The sequence below is a fragment of the Limanda limanda genome, chromosome 7 (genome assembly GCF_963576545.1).
Source record: "Limanda limanda chromosome 7, fLimLim1.1, whole genome shotgun sequence".
Taxonomy (NCBI): Eukaryota; Metazoa; Chordata; class Actinopteri; order Pleuronectiformes; family Pleuronectidae; genus Limanda; species Limanda limanda.
Genome location: NC_083642.1, coordinates 9,658,409 through 9,676,495, shown reverse-complemented (window position 1 = coordinate 9,676,495; position 18,087 = coordinate 9,658,409). Strand labels below are relative to the sequence as shown.

The 18,087-nt window shown below is 44.9% G+C and overlaps 1 protein-coding gene across 1 annotated transcript in view; it reads left to right on the top strand.

The window, feature by feature from the left end:
• Positions 1 to 8,520: 8,520 nt before the first annotated feature.
• The window catches only part of tmcc1a (transmembrane and coiled-coil domain family 1a), a 31,305-nt gene continuing 21,738 nt past the window's right edge, over positions 8,521 to 18,087 (top strand). The window contains exon 1 of the mRNA XM_061074934.1: positions 8,521 to 9,177. Within this exon, the coding sequence (XP_060930917.1) occupies positions 8,521 to 9,177 (657 nt within the window). The remainder of the gene's footprint in view (positions 9,178 to 18,087) is intronic.

Here is an 18,087-nt window from a genome sequence, read left to right as displayed (position 1 = left end):
GTGACTCACACATATCCAATATTCCTCCTGCTGTTCCTCTTGCATGAGTTTCGTTGTTTTCACAGAAATCTGAGTCCGGGGAGGTCACAGGGGAAGTAGTTACAGATGATCTGATGTTGCCTCAGAGAAATAAAACAATCTGAAATATTATGTAAGACACACAACCATGTTTGAAACAGTCATCTTTCCAAAGTGTTTTTGGCCCCTTTACAAGAAGAAATCTTTCATTCTTAAAACTTTTGTGGACAAGCCTATGATGTCATTGAGCAAACAGCTGTTTCTTTTCTAAACGTGATTGTGTCGTCTGGTTTGTCCAGTTCCTAAAAAGGCCGGGCGCAGCTTTGGCTGCAGGGCCTCCCGGTGGGTTTCATCTTGCACAATGGGGCGTTGTGCTTGCCTCCGTCAGGGAACTACCTGCCATTCACCTTCTCATTCAGACAGAATCTCAGCCGAGCGCCTGGCTGAACCCAACACGGCCAGGAGAAACACGCCATTAGGCTGGAGGCTTTGATCCAGTCTGGCCTCTTTCACCCCTGTATCCGTTTTCTGGCTTCTTCCCCCGAGTGATACAAAGAGTCGCGTCTTCTCTTATCACACATTTTGCAGTATGCTGAAGTCATCTCCTGCCCTGTCAGGACTGATACAACTGGGCTATTCACTGACTCCCCCCCCACCCTGCACACACACACATACACACACACAAATACAATAACGATTGTTCCTGTTTCCTGCCTATGCTCTCATTCTGCAGCTGCTGAATGAGATATGGCCCATTTTCCATCGGTCCAAGACAAAACATAAGCGTATATACGAATGTACACTCGCATATACATTTCCACAAAATAAAACTCCTGCTATACATCTCTTCCTCGTTCCTTTTCCCTGCTGGCCCGACACAAAAACACACATTCATGCGGTCACACACAAACATCGCTGCCAGAACTCTCTGGCCTAATTCCCCTCGTATTGATGTGTGTCTGTCAGTGAAAGAGGCGCAGCACAAAGAGCAGTGATGGGCCTGTGTGTGGCTCGGGGGGAACAAAGAGCGGTCTATCCCACGCCAGCTCTCAGACCCTTCTGGAAACACTGCACGGGCTTGTTTAAGCTACGGCCATATTTTGAATTAACCGACTGTATATGTTCAGCGATGAACAACATGGCTGCTTCAGTGTCAAAGAGCACCGGACAGATTGACCTCCACTTGTGTTGGCATCTTTTTGGATCACAAGAGTAGAATACAAACAGTTAAGAGGAAACAGTGGTCTGGTTATCAGCGCCACTAAAGAGGTAATTTGTTTGTTATTTTTGCAGGATTATGCAAATAGTACACAACTGATTTATTTCACTTTGTTTGCAGTGTCGCCCACAGAATGTATTACCTACGCCCAGGAGATTAAGTCTGCATTTGTTTGTTCATCTGTTTGTTTGTTAGTCTGTCAGTTGGCTCATGCAAAACAACTACTGGGCAGATTACCATGACACTTGGTGGAGGGATGTGATATGGGTCAGGGAAGAAACCAATTTTGGGGTGGATCCAGAGCGTTAATGTTTCTTTAACATTGTGAGATGGGTCGTGTTTCACCATTTCAGTTGATGGCTCAGAGAGTAAAATAATCAGGCATGTTTATGGGCCTAATATTTATGAGTTGGTGAATTTAAATGTGGTTTCATAAGGGGGCTGTTGCAGAGGAATGCACTCTGGTGCCATTCTGAGTGCATATATGTTTTGAAACTAACCTTTTACTGTAACTACTGACTGCATGCATGCAAAGGCTCTGATGCCCTGTGCAGTGCAGATACATGATTGTGCTCGCATTATATAAAACTACCCAGACTGATCATATAAAGTTGTGATACTGTTATTTTTTTGTTAAGCATTATCACTTGAAAAAAGCTTGTTTATATGAAATAAAAAAGATCACAAATAACGAATAGGATTGTTTAATATTTAACACCCGTTTGTTTCCTTTAAGCTTAATCTTGCATCTATTGTATTACTTCACTCATACTTATTCTCACTGTCTGCAAAATGAAAAGTTGTGTCGATTTGTTCTTTTCTGTTGGTGACAGAGACTATTTCACCATCTCATCTGTTGTTAAACCTGCCAAAGACAATCTGACAGCAGGACTGTGTGTGTGTGTGTGTGTGTGTGTGTGTGTGTGTGTGTGTGTGTGTGTGTGTGTGTGTGTGTGTGTGTGTGTGTGTGTGTGTGTGTGTGTGTGTGTGTGTGTGTGTGTGTGTGTGTGTGTGTGTGTGTGTGTGTGTGTGTGTGTGTGTGTGTGTGTGTGTGTGTGTGTGTGTGTGTGTGTGTGAGCGCGCGCGTGTGTATTTATATGTATGGGTAGCATGAGTGAGGGTGACATGGTTCCAGAGAGGCCATTGTTGGTTGATTGTCATTCGCCTTTGACATTATTGTGAAACATGCTGACTCACACAGGCTGCTGACCCCTGCTGCCATCTGTTTATCACAGACCACCACTTTTGAACATGAGATTAAATAGAGCTGAACACATGCAACCACATTCATGTTTCTGAGGTTGATCTCAAGAGAAAGTGAAGATTTATTTCTAAAAGGATCCCCAAAGGATTATGTTTTTGTTTAAATCCGTAGCTGTTAAAGATACAATTTAAAGTTTAAATGATAATTCACTTGAGATTTATTTGTCTGTCACATTTGTATATTAACAATTGCCATACATTCTTAGATCTTAAGAAAAATAACAAACGAATACTAGATTGCAGAATCACAGTCTTTTGCTGAAGTATGTTTTGCACGTTGTCTGGTACATTGTCGAACAGTACATGGAACAGGACATTCGTAATTCAGAGACCCATCTGGTGTTTGTTCTTTTGCGTCATCACTTCATCAAGGTGAAACGACAAGCCTTGCTTCGAATTGTGCAAAGATGCGGGAGCTCTCACACAAGTATCCACACCAAGTCTAAAAATAAAGCTTTGTCCTCTAAAGGCTCCTGAAAGAGGATTTAGTTTGAATATAAAACCAATGGCAATCAAGAAAACATCCAATCCAGCATTGGGATCAGCCTGCGGATGAAGGAGGGGATTTACCGGCGCAGAGGGAGGGATGGGTGCGAAGGTTTGGTACAGAGCTTCAGGTTGGGATTAATTTGGGTTTACCCCCCCGTCACGGCTCACCGGCGCCAAAACAACAGGAAAGTGCACTGTCATGATTAATCACTCATCACTGGGACTGCCACTCATTAAGCTTTTCAGTGGCAGTCACAGTAATGAGTAACTTGATCAGCTGGTCACCTTGGACTTATAGAAAATACCATCATAAAGTAATATTCTGCAGATATCTGTATACATGAGTCTTTGAGGTGAGAATTTCATAGAAACACATAGAATATTAGTGGCCTGGTGAAATTATAATTTTCATCATTATGATTTGTGCTCATTGCAAAGGCCAGGGGACAACTACAATTAGATTCAGGCAATGGAGAAACAAACACAATTTCATTTTTTATAATATAATAAATGTTTATTGCATTGAAAGGAAACTCAAACATGAACATTTCTCTATACAGTTTTGTATTCATGGGAGACCCCAAAACACACTTAAGAGTAAGGCAGGTATGGTGTGTATAATTTAATACAAACAAGCAGATAGTCCATACTCAAATCTAAAGGAAAGAAAGGAAGGTAGCAAGAACTGAAACAGTAGAAGGGCACTGAAGAGTACATACCTCCACTGAGGCCAAAGAGGCTCCATATTTAAATTCACTAGATCCGGATTTCTATTTTTTTCATCAACATCCATGAATTGCTCCCCAAGAAATCAAGGAAAATGTTGAAAAACAACTTAGTTCACAATGATCTGGATCCACACCGAAATTGAATAGGTTCTTCCCTTATGGCATCTCAGTTTCATGGTAATCCATCGTTGTTTGTACGATACCGCTAATGACTTTAATAACTACCTTCACAAACAAAAGTAAAACACAAGAAGGTTTTAGGTCCAAAGACAAATCAAAAGTCTTTAAAAAGGTACTTAACAGTCTCTTCTACGAGGCAGGGGGCAAAATCATGACGTACTGTATATTTTCAGGTCCTGTGTGGGCTTTGATTAAAGTGAATTTAATTATTGCCCGGATGTAATCAGTAAAATCCCCAAGTTGAAGCTGTGTTATTAGTCTGAAAGGTTCTGCCTTAGGGTTGACGGCACAATATCTAAATCACCTCGCACAGCAGCCAGGTTCCAGGTGACAACATTAATCTTCTTCTTTTTATCTTATTAATCTTCTTCTTCTCTCTCCGGCAGTCAACAGTGACATTTAACTGACTGGCAACACCATACTGACCCGCTGCCACTGTATCAAACACATCAGTATCTGCTCATGGAACAGAAAATATATTTGTTGGACATTTCACCTTTGTTGGCAGGACAGGTCAAGCATGACATGACAGGTAGCTGTAGGAGAACTCAAGCCTCCATAAAAAACTTAAGATTAAAGATCAGTTTGTGTAGAAAATAAAAGCGGCGTTGTAAATACATTTGTTTTTAGACAGCAGGTTCTCTTGTTTGTGACAATTGTAAAAAAGCGATCTGCTACCTGCAAGTACCTTAATTCTTAATCTTGTGTTCTTCTGTCTCTGGACTTAGTGTAAAACTGATTTATTCATAGCCATGTCACAGCTTAATTGGCAGTGAATCAATTCTTGCAGTTATGTCTGTCTGCCCAACTTTGTGTTATTCTTCGTGACATGACAGCGCAGCTGAAGGAATAAAGTTTGAATGTGTAACTGCGCCTCCCCAGGCTCCCAATGTTCCTGCCTCACTTGTTTTGCTGTCCTCAATGGAAGCAGATATTAATGCTGCGGGGAGGCTCAGCCTGTCTGTCTGACTGTCTGTGGGTCTGTCTGTCTGTCTGCTGGGTCTGTCTGCCTGTCTGTGGGTCTGTCTGTCTGTCTGTGGGTCTGTCTGTGGGTCTGTCTCTCTGTCTGTGGGTCTGTCTGTGGGTCTGTCTGTCTGTCTGCTGGGTCTGTCTGCCTGTCTGTGGGTCTGTCTGTCTGTCTGTGGGTCTGTCTGTGGGTCTGTCTCTCTGTCTGTGGGTCTGTCTGTGGGTCTGTCTGCCTGTCTGTTGGTCTGTCTGCCTGTCTGTGGGTCTGTCTGTCTGTCTGCTGGGTCTGTCTGCCTGTCTGTGGGTCTGTCTGTGGGTCTGTCTCTCTGTCTGTGGGTCTGTCTGTGGGTCTGTCTGCCTGTCTGTTGGTCTGTCTGCCTGTCTGTGGGTCTATCTGTCTGTCTGTGGGTCTGTCTCTCTGTCTGTGGGTCTGTCTGTGGGTCTGTCTACCTGTCTGTTGGTCTGTCTGCCTGTCTGTAGGTCTATCTGTCTGTCTGTCTGTCTGTGGGTCTGTCTGCCTGTCTGTGGGTCTGTCTGTGGGTCTGTCTGTGGGTCTGTCTGTGGGTCTGTCTGTGGGTCTGTCTGTGGGTCTGTCTGTGGGTCTGTCTGTGGGTCTGTCTGTGGGTCTGTCTGTCTGTCTGTCTGTCTGTCTGTCTGTCTGTCTGTCTGTCTGTCTGTCTGTCTGTCTGTCTGTCTGTCTGTCTGTCTGTCTGTCTGTCTGTCTGTCTGTCTGTCTGTCTGTCTGTCTGTCTGTCTGTCTGTCTGTCTGTCTGTCTGTCTGTCTGTCTGTCTGTCTGTCTGTCTGTCTGTCTGTCTGTCTGTCTGTCTGTCTGTCTGTCTGTCTGTCTGTCTGTCTGTCTGTCTGTCTGTCTGTCTGTCTGTCTGTCTGTCTGTCTGTCTGTCTGTCTGTCTGTCTGTCTGTCTGTCTGTCTGTCTGTCTGTCTGTCTGTCTGTCTGTCTGTCTGTCTGTCTGTCTGTCTGTCTGTCTGTCTGTCTGTCTGTCTGTCTGTCTGTCTGTCTGTCTGTCTGTCTGTCTGTCTGTCTGTCTGTCTGTCTGTCTGTCTGTCTGTCTGTCTGTCTGTCTGTCTGTCTGTCTGTCTGTCTGTCTGTCTGTCTGTCTGTCTGTCTGTCTGTCTGTCTGTCTGTCTGTCTGTCTGTCTGTCTGTCTGTCTGTCTGTCTGTCTGTCTGTCTGTCTGTCTGTCTGTCTGTCTGTCTGTCTGTCTGTCTGTCTGTCTGTCTGTCTGTCTGTCTGTCTGTCTGTCTGTCTGTCTGTCTGTCTGTCTGTCTGTCTGTCTGTCTGTCTGTCTGTCTGTCTGTCTGTCTGTCTGTCTGTCTGTCTGTCTGTCTGTCTGTCTGTCTGTCTGTCTGTCTGTCTGTCTGTCTGTCTGTCTGTCTGTCTGTCTGTCTGTCTGTCTGTCTGTCTGTCTGTCTGTCTGTCTGTCTGTCTGTCTGTCTGTCTGTCTGTCTGTCTGTCTGTCTGTCTGTCTGTCTGTCTGTCTGTCTGTCTGTCTGTCTGTCTGTCTGTCTGTCTGTCTGTCTGTCTGTCTGTCTGTCTGTCTGTCTGTCTGTCTGTCTGTCTGTCTGTCTGTCTGTCTGTCTGTCTGTCTGTCTGTCTGTCTGTCTGTCTGTCTGTCTGTCTGTCTGTCTGTCTGTCTGTCTGTCTGTCTGTCTGTCTGTCTGTCTGTCTGTCTGTCTGTCTGTCTGTCTGTCTGTCTGTCTGTCTGTCTGTCTGTCTGTCTGTCTGTCTGTCTGTCTGTCTGTCTGTCTGTCTGTCTGTCTGTCTGTCTGTCTGTCTGTCTGTCTGTCTGTCTGTCTGTCTGTCTGTCTGTCTGTCTGTCTGTCTGTCTGTCTGTCTGTCTGTCTGTCTGTCTGTCTGTCTGTCTGTCTGTCTGTCTGTCTGTCTGTCTGTCTGTCTGTCTGTCTGTCTGTCTGTCTGTCTGTCTGTCTGTCTGTCTGTCTGTCTGTCTGTCTGTCTGTCTGTCTGTCTGTCTGTCTGTCTGTCTGTCTGTCTGTCTGTCTGTCTGTCTGTCTGTCTGTCTGTCTGTCTGTCTGTCTGTCTGTCTGTCTGTCTGTCTGTCTGTCTGTCTGTCTGTCTGTCTGTCTGTCTGTCTGTCTGTCTGTCTGTCTGTCTGTCTGTCTGTCTGTCTGTCTGTCTGTCTGTCTGTCTGTCTGTCTGTCTGTCTGTCTGTCTGTCTGTCTGTCTGTCTGTCTGTCTGTCTGTCTGTCTGTCTGTCTGTCTGTCTGTTTGGCTGCCTGTCTGTGGGTCTGGCTGCCTGTCTGTGGGTCTGTCTGTCTGTCTGTGGGTCTGTCTGTGGGTCTGTCTGTGGGTCTGTCTGTGGGTCTGTCTGTGTGTCTGTCTGCCTGTCTGTGGGTCTGTCTGCCTGTCTGTGGGTCTGTCTGCCTGTCTGTGGGTCTGTCTCTGAGGCGATCCCTTCTCCACCAATGACATTCCTTCTTGAGGAAGGCAGCTTGTATTTTATCAGGTGTCTGCTCTTTGTTGGGGTTTGTGTCACTGACTTGGATTTAGCTGGGCAGTTTGTAAGGCTGCAGGAGGCGGCTGTGCACTGTGCACTGTGTTTGTGTCACTGCACTTTGTGTTGTTCACAGTGTGGAAACCCTTGTCTCTTGATACTGCCTCAGGATAAGGAAGAGGCCCATTTGGGAATAATAAATGAGCTCCTGGAGGAAAACAAAATCACACAATGCTCTGCCACGCACGTTCATCATTTTCTATTGACAACATGTTCACAGCTCACAGTGGAAATTGAATGTATCGTTAAATGATTTTTGATTGCAATCAGAGTGAGATGTGCAATGGTTGAAGTAGCTTTAGATCAGTGAGGTGAAGTTTCAAATATTCAAAATGGCTCTTTGTTTTTCTTTCTGTTGTCTCCCTCATCTGTCCCCCCCCCTCCCCCCCCCTCCTCTCAGGTAATCCATAAGAGTGAGTCACACGAGGCTGACAGTCTGGCTGACGGTCGGGCTGATGGTATGTGTTTTCTTTTTTTCTTATGATGGGAGACATTGTCATTTTCCCTCTCTGCCTCTTCTATTATTTTCTACGTCCTTTCCCTTCACCCTCTTGGGCCTTTCTGGTTGCATCCCCCCTCCAGACTGTTTACTTACTTAGTCTGCATGTGTACCGGCTTAGTTTTTAATTAATTTATGCTTCATTTTGTGATCTGAATATCATGCTGGCTAACCTGGATCCAGAGGCTTTCCCTGAAACACTGGGCTGTTTGTTTTTTGTCTACAATCTTTAAAACTTAAGTCTAATTACTGTGTGTTCACACTTCCTTCCATTTGCAATTAGTGAATGTTTATCACTGGAACCAGGCAAAATTCTATCCTCTCATAATCCATCTCCTCTCTCTCTGCACTAGACCAGCATGGCTTCTTGTTCCTGAATCAGAGATGCATGCTCCCTCTTTGGATTCATCCCCCTGACCATCACTGAGCCGATCAAACCCTCTGTCAGTCAGTCCCATCTCCACCTCCACTGTTCTCCGCTCTACTCGACTGTATTCGAGTCTCTCCTCCACAGTCGTTGTCCTGTTGTGAGCCCCTGCATGTCTGACAGATAGAGAGGGAAGTACCAGTAGACGCTCTCACTGTATAATTCCTCTCTGGTGTTCATTGGAGGTCAACAGGGCCACATGCAGCAAGGGGATGATTATCAAAGGGAGCCAGAGGGGGTGGGTCCCAGTTCAGGTCCCAGAGCTAGAGGAGACACAGTGGGATCTCAGAATCCAGGGTTGAAGAGAGCCTCATCTGAGTCAGAGCAACCGTCTTTCAGTAAAATGAGCCAGAACGCCAGGGAGAGCATGGGGGTTCTTGGCCAGGGACTGAAACAGCTGTTCCAGCAGCAGCGTAAACGCCTCTCCCTCTCTCGCTCCACCACCACCTCCTCGTCTTCCTCCTCATCTTCCTCCGTAGTGTCAGCAGGCGGTACCTCTGCCCCTGAGGATGCCTCGGGGTCCTGCTGCCCTGCTGACTCTGACTGCCTCTCTGCTCCTGTGGTTCCTTCTGCAGCTGGCCAGGGCTCAGTGGCTGCAGGCACCATGAGGCGTGGGACCAGCCTCCAGAGCCGGCGCAGTAAAGGGTCCGGATCGGGGAGCGGGGACCGCGATCCACTCCTGAGAGGCAGCCCCCAGGCCCCACGCCGCCGTAACACCACGGATCCACAGCAGCATATCAGCCGCCCGCGCTCCTCCTCCACCACTGACACCTCACCCAGCAGCCCTGCCCCTGGGAACACTGGCAGTGATGTTGTGCTGTCATCAGGGTACCAGTCCACGGAGGAGACAGACAGGGTAAGTAACATCAGCCGTGAATCACTCTATCCCTTCACACACTGATTGATGTCCTCAACTCCCCCTCTGCTGGTGTCAGGCCTTGTTTGTCAGTGAACAAGTGAAGACAGTCAGTCAAAAGCTGAGGTTCACTTTGCTGCTGATGCAACAATCCCTGCTGTTTCAGCTGTGAGCACAGAGGGAGCACTCTGCTGTCTGTCATCGCCGCAGTCTGAGTTTGCTAAGTACTGACTATTGATCAAGAGCAAGGATGTTTTGTTACGGCCAAAACACCATTTATCCAAGCTGAGGACAGGTGCAGATCCACAGTGCAGCTTTCTGACAAACTGCACAACGATAAAACACATTCAATCTCCCGCATATACAATAGGGTTAAGAGATAGGTTCACAGGTTTGGATGTTTTGAAACAATAGTCAGGGGCTCACACCAACACTGACACAGATTTAGTTTCTGTAATCATTCCCTCTGTCATTAAGAGATCCCTTTCCAACACATTTCCAATGGAAGTGATGAAGGATCAAATTAATTCTGTCTTCATTAAGCACATTCATTCTCTGGACTTAATGAGGCTGCATCAAAAATCAGGTCAATAGCCACCAGAGTTACAGTCTCTCTGTTACCGTCCCTTCACTGCAGTTCAGTGCAGGACCAGTGGGACACCAAGTTTATAAAAAAACACACATTTTGTACTAAAATAAAAAGATTTAATCCATCTGAATAACCTAGATGGCTTAATCTTAAATACATTTAAAAATATGCAAATATTTGCATCAAATAGGCTGTATTTATTTGCCCAATTGGCAATACAGGTGGGCATATTCTAATGGCTGAAATGAATGAACATATGATCACCTGACAGATAAAGACCAACTCTCCTTTAATAGTAAATCACTCTTAAAAAAAGAAAATACTGCAGTACACCTCGTTGTTTTTTATGATCCTTATTTTTTTTGTTTTACTTGAACGTATATGTTAAACATAGCCTGTTCGAAATAACATTTTATTGCCATATAGCTTCTTTGTGGAACCAAGACCTCAATGTGTTTAATTTAGAGATCTTTAATAGCAGTGTGTGGATGGAGTGTCATTACTGCAACATCTGCTTTGGAAACATAGCCTTTTTATAATCACAAGCTCAAGCAGGTTCAGTGTTCCTGCTGCAGTTTGATCTTTCTGCCACCAGAGGTCACTGTCAGATCAGCGAACCTGCTGCGACTGGGCTTGGTTCATGGTGAGGTTGTGTTTGCGTTGTGAGCTCATGTTTGCGGTGGACCAGCCTGATCTTTGGGTTAATGAAATAAGCCATGGACTTTCTCCAATCAGTTTGTCTCATCTGTGGCCAGTGGGTCCAGACCAGAGGCGGCTGCTTTAACCTGTGATCTACATTTAATATAATCATTGCACATTTCTTCACCCGTAAATCTGAGTGTCCTTCAGTCCTGATCCCTGGTCCTGACAGAGCAGCAGAGCCAAATGTCTGAGCTCCATTAGTGCTGCTGCTGCTGCTGTGAAGGACCAGCCACCTCTCTGTGGTCTCCACCCCGGCACAGATTCAAAACCGGCCTCCCTCATCTGTAGCTAAAGCCACGACCCTGACGCTGAACAGCAGCACAGCAGGTCATCCAAAGAGTCACCGTGGTTACGCCGAAACTTGCATGCCTAGAGCTACGCCCGTCCTTGTTGCCATAGTAACAGGGAGCTCGACCTTGGAGGTGTGTAGCATCCCAGTGTAGGTCGAGGGTTGTGTTGTGAATTTCTGTTTTTGGCAGGAGTGATGATCATCTCTTCTGTCATTTCATCATCATCCTCTTTCTTTCTTCCTTTCTTTTTGTCTGTCTTTCCTTGCTTCCTTCCTTCTTTTTGTTTCTTTGTTTCTTTCCTTTTTCTTTTCTCTTTTCTTTCTCGCAGACACCCCTTGCTTTTTTCTTCTTCTTCTTTCTCTCTCTCTTTCCCTCTCTGTCCCCCACCCTCTGTCCCTGGAGAGAGTTTGTATAGACAGTCAGCTGGTCCCTCCTCCACTACCCTCTCCCCCTCCCCCTCCCCCTCCTCCTCCTCCTCACACCGCCCTTCGGCTCACTGACAGGAAGCAGGAGGCAACCTTGGCTCGTCCTAGATGAGTTAGGGCTGATCACTGTCTGTGTGTGAATGTTATCAGGGTTGTGTTCAGAAAAGGATATGGAGGGGTGTGTATCTGTGTGAGTGTTAAACCTCATTTTGTCTGCTCTCTAAGTGTGTGTGTGTGTGTGTGTGTGTGTGTGTGTGTGTGTGTGTGTGTGTGTGTGTGTGTGTGTGCGTGCGTGTGTGTGTGTGTGTGTGTTCGTGTGTGTGTGCGTGCACGCGTACATGCACTGACAGCCATGTGGTGTGAGCATCTTGTGTGACTGCCTGTGTCTGTGGGAGAAAGCGACAGAGCTCAGGGGATCACTGTGAATATGAGAAGAGGGCAACACAGCTGAGCTGTCTTTATCTCGGCTCGCTCTCATCGCCTTTCTTTTACATCGCTCATTGGTGTTTGTACAGTAGACGAAAGCAGCGTGGACTAGAAATGTGTGTGCACATGGTTGTTTGGAGAGGAGGGTAAGTGTGTGCCCTCAGTGTGTGTGTGTGTGTGTGTGTGTGTGTGTGTGTGTGTGTGTGTGGATTATGTGAGCGGTGTGCACTGTGGAGGGATCCGAGTGGAGACGAGTAGAACAGGGGGTCCAGCTGGGGGTCTGTCACTCGCTCTGTCAGGATGGTGCAGCGCTTCAGTCTTCGTAGACAGGACTCCAAGGTAAGCTGAAAACACAGAAGCCTAATTGTGTTCCTTTGAAACCGTGCGTGTGTGTGTGTGTGCGTCTTCCCATCTCCATGCTGCAGCTCCTTTCATGACTTTCATAGCTGACTTTCTCCAAATGTCTGCTGCCTGCAAAGTCTTTTATTATCTTTATAAAAGCTAATGTGGTGCATTTGCATATCTTTTCCACCCATCTTTCTTTCTCCATCTCCAGCTATTTGGTATCACTGCAAGATTATGTGTTTATTGCTGCATGATCAGAGCTTTTAGTTTGCAGCAGACGAAATGGTTAGAAATTGACTTGCTGACGTGCCGAAACTGTTATTAGCCACTTGACCACAACGGAAAAAGAACTCTTTGGAAACTTTTTGCATATCGCCAGCTCTTTGCATAGTCCCGTCCATTCCGTAAATAAGTGGACTGTCTTTGCACTTTATCAGAACCCCTGTTAAACAGTAACTCAAGCTGAAGCCGAGTGGCAGCCTGTGAGGTCAATCACTGAGGGATGTTATTATAGTAAACATGATGTGTGATTATTACTGTTTTGGGAGCATTTATGACTCATTTGCTACTTTAACCTGCAGTACAACCCTCTGTGAGTTTGATGTATCGGTCCCCTGGTAGTCATTTTATCAGAGAGCAGAGAGGCTTGTGTGAAAACTCAGCATTAGCTCAGTTCTGCAGCTGGTGCTCAGCCTGTGGGATTAATAACAATTAGGTGCTGATTAATTGATTGGCTGATTAAATCCTCCCTATTCATCTGCAGCTCTGTGTAATGGTGCTGATGATGTTCATATGCCTGGAAGCTTCATCTTGTGCAGGAACAGATGGGCCGACAGAAGCACCAACGTGCAGACTGCAAGGCTTCCACCCAGACTGATGGAGCCCCCTCTTGTTACATGAATTGAGAGATAGGCCAGTAGTTTAAAAACAGGCAGAGGGAGAGAAGGGCTGGAAGGCGTGAAATGTTTAGTGTCAAGATGGAAGACTTGTGTTAGACAGAAGACAGTAGCGTCTCGTGGGACATAAGCTACGAGTTGAGCTGAAACTGAAGCCAAGCCTTGAGGCCATCCCTCTGCTGGATTTTTATGGGTGAGAAAGACTGAGACTGTGTTTGTCTTTGGAGAACATCCCCTCCTCCAGGGCCTGTCTGAAAATGTTCGCTAACCTTGCTCCCTTCAAGAGAGGGATGTTGGGAAATATTGGAAAAGAGGGGGTTGGGTAGATGACCCCGTTTCTTTCCCTCAGGCCACATCCCCGCATGCCCACCTGTCCTCCGCTCATCCTTTGTCTGCTATTGTCTTCCATCAGACCTTGTGTTGCATACCGAGATAAAATACCTCGTTCAGCAGAATCCAAATCAAAACATGCCACAAATTTTATACAAGCAAGAGCAGCAATATCAAGCTCAGCTGGAATCATGCAGCTGCAGACTGAATGAAAATACTCTCACGAATGTGGCCTGACGATAAATGGCTTTGTTTTTTTACTTTTCACACAATTTTATATTTTTACGTGTATGTTTCCCTTCCAGGATGTCAGCTCCTCATATATATACTGTAATCACTTAAAATTAAATTTATTACATGTGACATATTGTACATCTGATAATCTGATAATCAGTTTAGTTCGTACACTTATGTATAGGAATTTTTTCCCTGAGTGATTTGAAAGGCTTATCGAGTGATTTCTCTAAATCAAAACTTTTTTGTATTGTTCTTGGCCGAAGATCAGGCTTGTCCTTATTGTTGAGTAATCAGATGATCTCAATTAATTGACTAATTTCATTTTTATTTTTTTTGTTAATTCAATTACATTTATCTTATATCTTATCTAATAATTATTTGATCTGAAATGCCAGAAGAGAGTGACAAATCAGGAAGTCATTCACAAGTTGCTTCCTTTGATCAATCAAGAATAGAAAACACAAAGATATTTATACAAGACCAATACAGTTTGATAAACTGAGCACAGATATTTATCACACAATTTAGTTTATTTTGTTTGTATTACAATTGTGCAATTGTTTTAGTTCTAGTTTGGACCATTTCTCAACAAGTTTTATTCTGTTTTTTTAATCCATGTTTTATATGAGGAATTTGTTCTCTCAGATGTTGGCCATGTCTTAGTAATAAATGTCTGCCTCTTAAAGGATTTCAAACAAAGTCCCAACAAAAACAACGAGGTGATGAAGTGTTTCTGTATTTTTACACAAGCTTCACTCATGATGGATCACGTCCTCTTGTGTAATTCCAGCTGTGCAGTCGTCCTGTTAGAGAGCAGCAAATGTCAGTGGGAGGTGTGGAACATCACCTGGTCCCCTGAGGCTTGTTCTGTCCCTGCATGTTTAACCTCCTCATCACTGCGTCTCCCACCTCCCCAGGCATCCGTGCCCTTTTCCAGCAGGACACCTCAGCTCGTCCTGCAACTTAATTTAGTGACACAGAGTTATTTGAAAAGCTTCAAAAAGACAAACTGGCTGGGTATCAGCGGGTCACATTCACTAATTCACAACCAGGGCTACGGATGCACATCACCGCAATCAAGTCTTACCAAACCCCTGTCACAACAGATGCCATCTAGTCATAGTATAAACAGTCCCAGTAGCACGCAGTCAAACCTGTGTATAATCAAACAACTGAGTTTCGATTGACTTTCAGCAGCGTGAGAGCGAAGCGGCCACGAGGATGATGCAGCATGTGCTCTTAGCCTTTACTTATGTCATCCCGTTGCTGTGTTTACCGACTACCAGCCCGTAGCAAATCGTTTTTTCAGGCACAGAGTGTGTGATGTTAGTGCACCATCATGACGCTCGGTGGTTCACAGTTGTTGACTGTAACTACGAGACCTTTCTGCAGTGTTACAGTCAGATGAGGAAAGGGCGGCGGACCTGTGGCTTGTGGTTTTTGCTGACTTTCGGGGAAGGCCTGAGAAATAGTTCTTCTCAGATGAGTTATTCACCCTTCGCTGCTTTGTAATCTTTTCTCCTCTCTTGTCCTTCTTATCTACCATTTCATCATCCTCCCCTTCACTTATCCTTTATCCCTCATCTCAGACAAACCTCAGTCCTTTTTTTTTTTACGCATATGTAAACAGTGTAAGCATTTCCTTGCGGCCTTTTCACATTCAGATCATTAACAGGTGGCGGTGTGTTTGTGTGGAAGTTTATTTGTATTCTATAGTGTAGGTGAACATGTGTGGGTTTGTATGAGGCAGAGAGACAGTCATTGATCAGCAGAGCAAACGCTGGTATCGAGTGTGGATTAAACACAATGGATCTCCTGTTCTCTGCTTTCTCTTTACTTACATTACTTGTCATGAATGGGTTTGTGTGCGTGCGTGTGCGTGTGTGTATTTACTTTCCTGTATGGGTTTGCTGGCACTCAGTGGGCCTCTCCAAACGCCATTCTTCCAAAAGATAATGGCCTGCATTTGTTCTACACTTCTTTATCTCTTTGTATTTGCGTTCATATTATTGTACAGATTTGTGTGCTTGTGAGTGAGCTGATGCATTCTTCTCCGGGAAATGTAATCAAACAGGACGTATTTTTAATTGAACAAGCACCAAAATCCATCGCTTTGTTTCCCTTGCTTTTGTTTTCCTCTTACCTCCTCTACACCCTTTACCTCCTGTTTGTTTTATTTCCCGTCTCAACGACCGGCCTTTCTATAGCTCTCTCTGTGTCTTCACCCCTCTCATCTGTGTCCAGCTCTCAGACACGGGAGTGGGTTGCCCATCTCCATGGCAACAGGGTGATGTTCAGAGAGGGCTGACGCGCCTTTACCCGGCTTAATGCTCAGAGGTTCACCGTCTGATCTCACAGCCACCTCATCGGTCTGCCTAGTGGAGGAAAACCTCTGACAGCATAAAAAACCTTCCAAAAATACACAGCTGCAATTCACCAAATTTGCCATGTTTGCGTTAATAATAATAACTTCTTAGCATCATAATTGAGCTGTTTCTTTTGTCATATATTTCTGTTGCCAGAGCCAAGGAATGGCACATTATCACCTAGATATCAGGTCCGCAGCCGTTTCCTGTTCCTGTTCCGATTCATCTTTAAAATGAGTCATCTGAATGGTTTACAAAGTGAGATGTGAATTGTGTTGAAACGTCACTAAAGTTTGTTTGTCAGTTAACAGACCTCACTGGGACTCCTGCCTTCCACTTCAAAGGGAATCATCAAAACGAAGTAAATAGTTTCGCTGTGAAACCGTTGTTAAAATCCGGAGAGAGGCCTTGAATCAAATGCTAATCTTCCGTGTGCAGGCGTGCATGTGTAAGCATGTGCATGTGTGCTTGCTCTCTCCACCCTACTGTTTGTGTTCCCTTTGAAGAGTGGCCCCAGCCTGTTTAATTAGGCTGCTGAATATTCATGTGACTACTATACATATAGGCCAACGCCCTTATTCTGTGCTGGCTGCAATTAGCATTCACAATACCGTGAACATGCTTGGATCTTCCACACACAAATACATATTGTGGTCTCCATGGTAGATGTACAAAAAGCGATTTTGTGTGTGAAACCATCACAGCGGATGTGATGGTGTGAAATAAATTGACTCAGAATGGCTCAGAAAGAATGTGAAAACGTAACGTGTGTGTTACAGAGTAAGATGGAAGAGGTCATGGGGAAGTAAAGAGGAAGATAAAGCTGTGAAGTTGAAGTTATTCTTTCCTCTTAACCAGTTTCATTAGTTTCTTAAGTGGGTCTGATTGAGGAAGGAGTCTGCTGCGGCTCCCTGCCGGTTTCTCTGCTGCTATTAATAGACAGATGTCTTCTGAACCAGTGCTTTTCAAGGACATTTAAATGTATTACATCTTGAGCGAAGAAAAAATCACAGCTTTATTTCAATCTGATCGATTTTCTACCTTTGCGATCATTTTTCACATCTTGACATGACATTCACAAGGTCATGTTTAATAAATAACATCAGCTGATTGATTATTACAGGAAACAGCACAATAATCTTTTCAAATTTTTTCTGGTTACTCAGTTTGGGCTCTGCATGAGATCATGTGCAATTGAGACATGTCAGCAGTGAGTCACTATGGGTCATCTTTTGTGCATTTATTTCTGGCCTGCAGCTGTTCCTTCCTCTTCGGGTTAGTGTGTGGACAGAGAGGGGGAAAGAGGACATTAGTGTGGGCATGCACGTGGATCTAAAGTGTTTTCTCAGCCGCTGCAGGATTGCCACATATTTGGTCAGTGACTGAGGATGTTCTGTTCAACCTTGACCCACATTCTTCCTCCTCAGACACCGTCCTCCAGCTACAGAATATTAAATTCTGGAGTCTTCAGTAGTCACTTTGACTGAGGCGACTATCCATATTTGTTTTGTCAAAATATACCACCCGACACCTTTCTGATAGGACGCGGTTTTGGTTTTCCTCTCTTTTCTCTGCAGATTGTTTTTAAAGGGAAATTGCTTATTCTAAGGGAGGGAGAGCAGAGGGGGAAAGCCAGACACACTCAGACAGGACATGCTCTGCAACCCCTGCCACTCCCTGCTCAGTCTGTATCATTTGTGTGACTCTGATGAATTATGGATGAAACTAAAGATCACTGAGCTCAGCTCTGCTCCACTGACCCACTTAGAACATGTATGCACACACATTTCAGATCTGATCACGTCCACTGGAAATATCATATTTTCTCTACGCTATTAAACAGACCTGCTGCTCTCATTGTCATGTATTTCAGGCTCTTTCATTCAGTATTGTCATCGCATCTGAGAGACCAATTTTTCCACCAGAAAATTACCTCTAGACCTCTGACATATTACATTACATCTGTTTTTGCTCTGGTAGATAGCACAGTCGTTTGAAAATCCTCTATCTGCAAACTGACATCAATATACATGACCTGACATCTCCAATCTTTTCTAATCTCATCTCACAATCTCCTGTCTTGATATATTATACAAGCACAAGAGTAACACATTTAGCTGCCCTCACTCTGACCATTTCTGCTTTTCCTCTCCTTGACATGTCCTCCCTTCCTCCCTTTTCTCAGTATCAGCCCACAAGGCACCTGTGTGCCTTGATGTTTCTGCCACATCAGGTATGAATTATGTTACATAAAAGACGGTGTTCATGTTTGTGAGCAGGAGGAATAATAGCGAAAGACCGCAA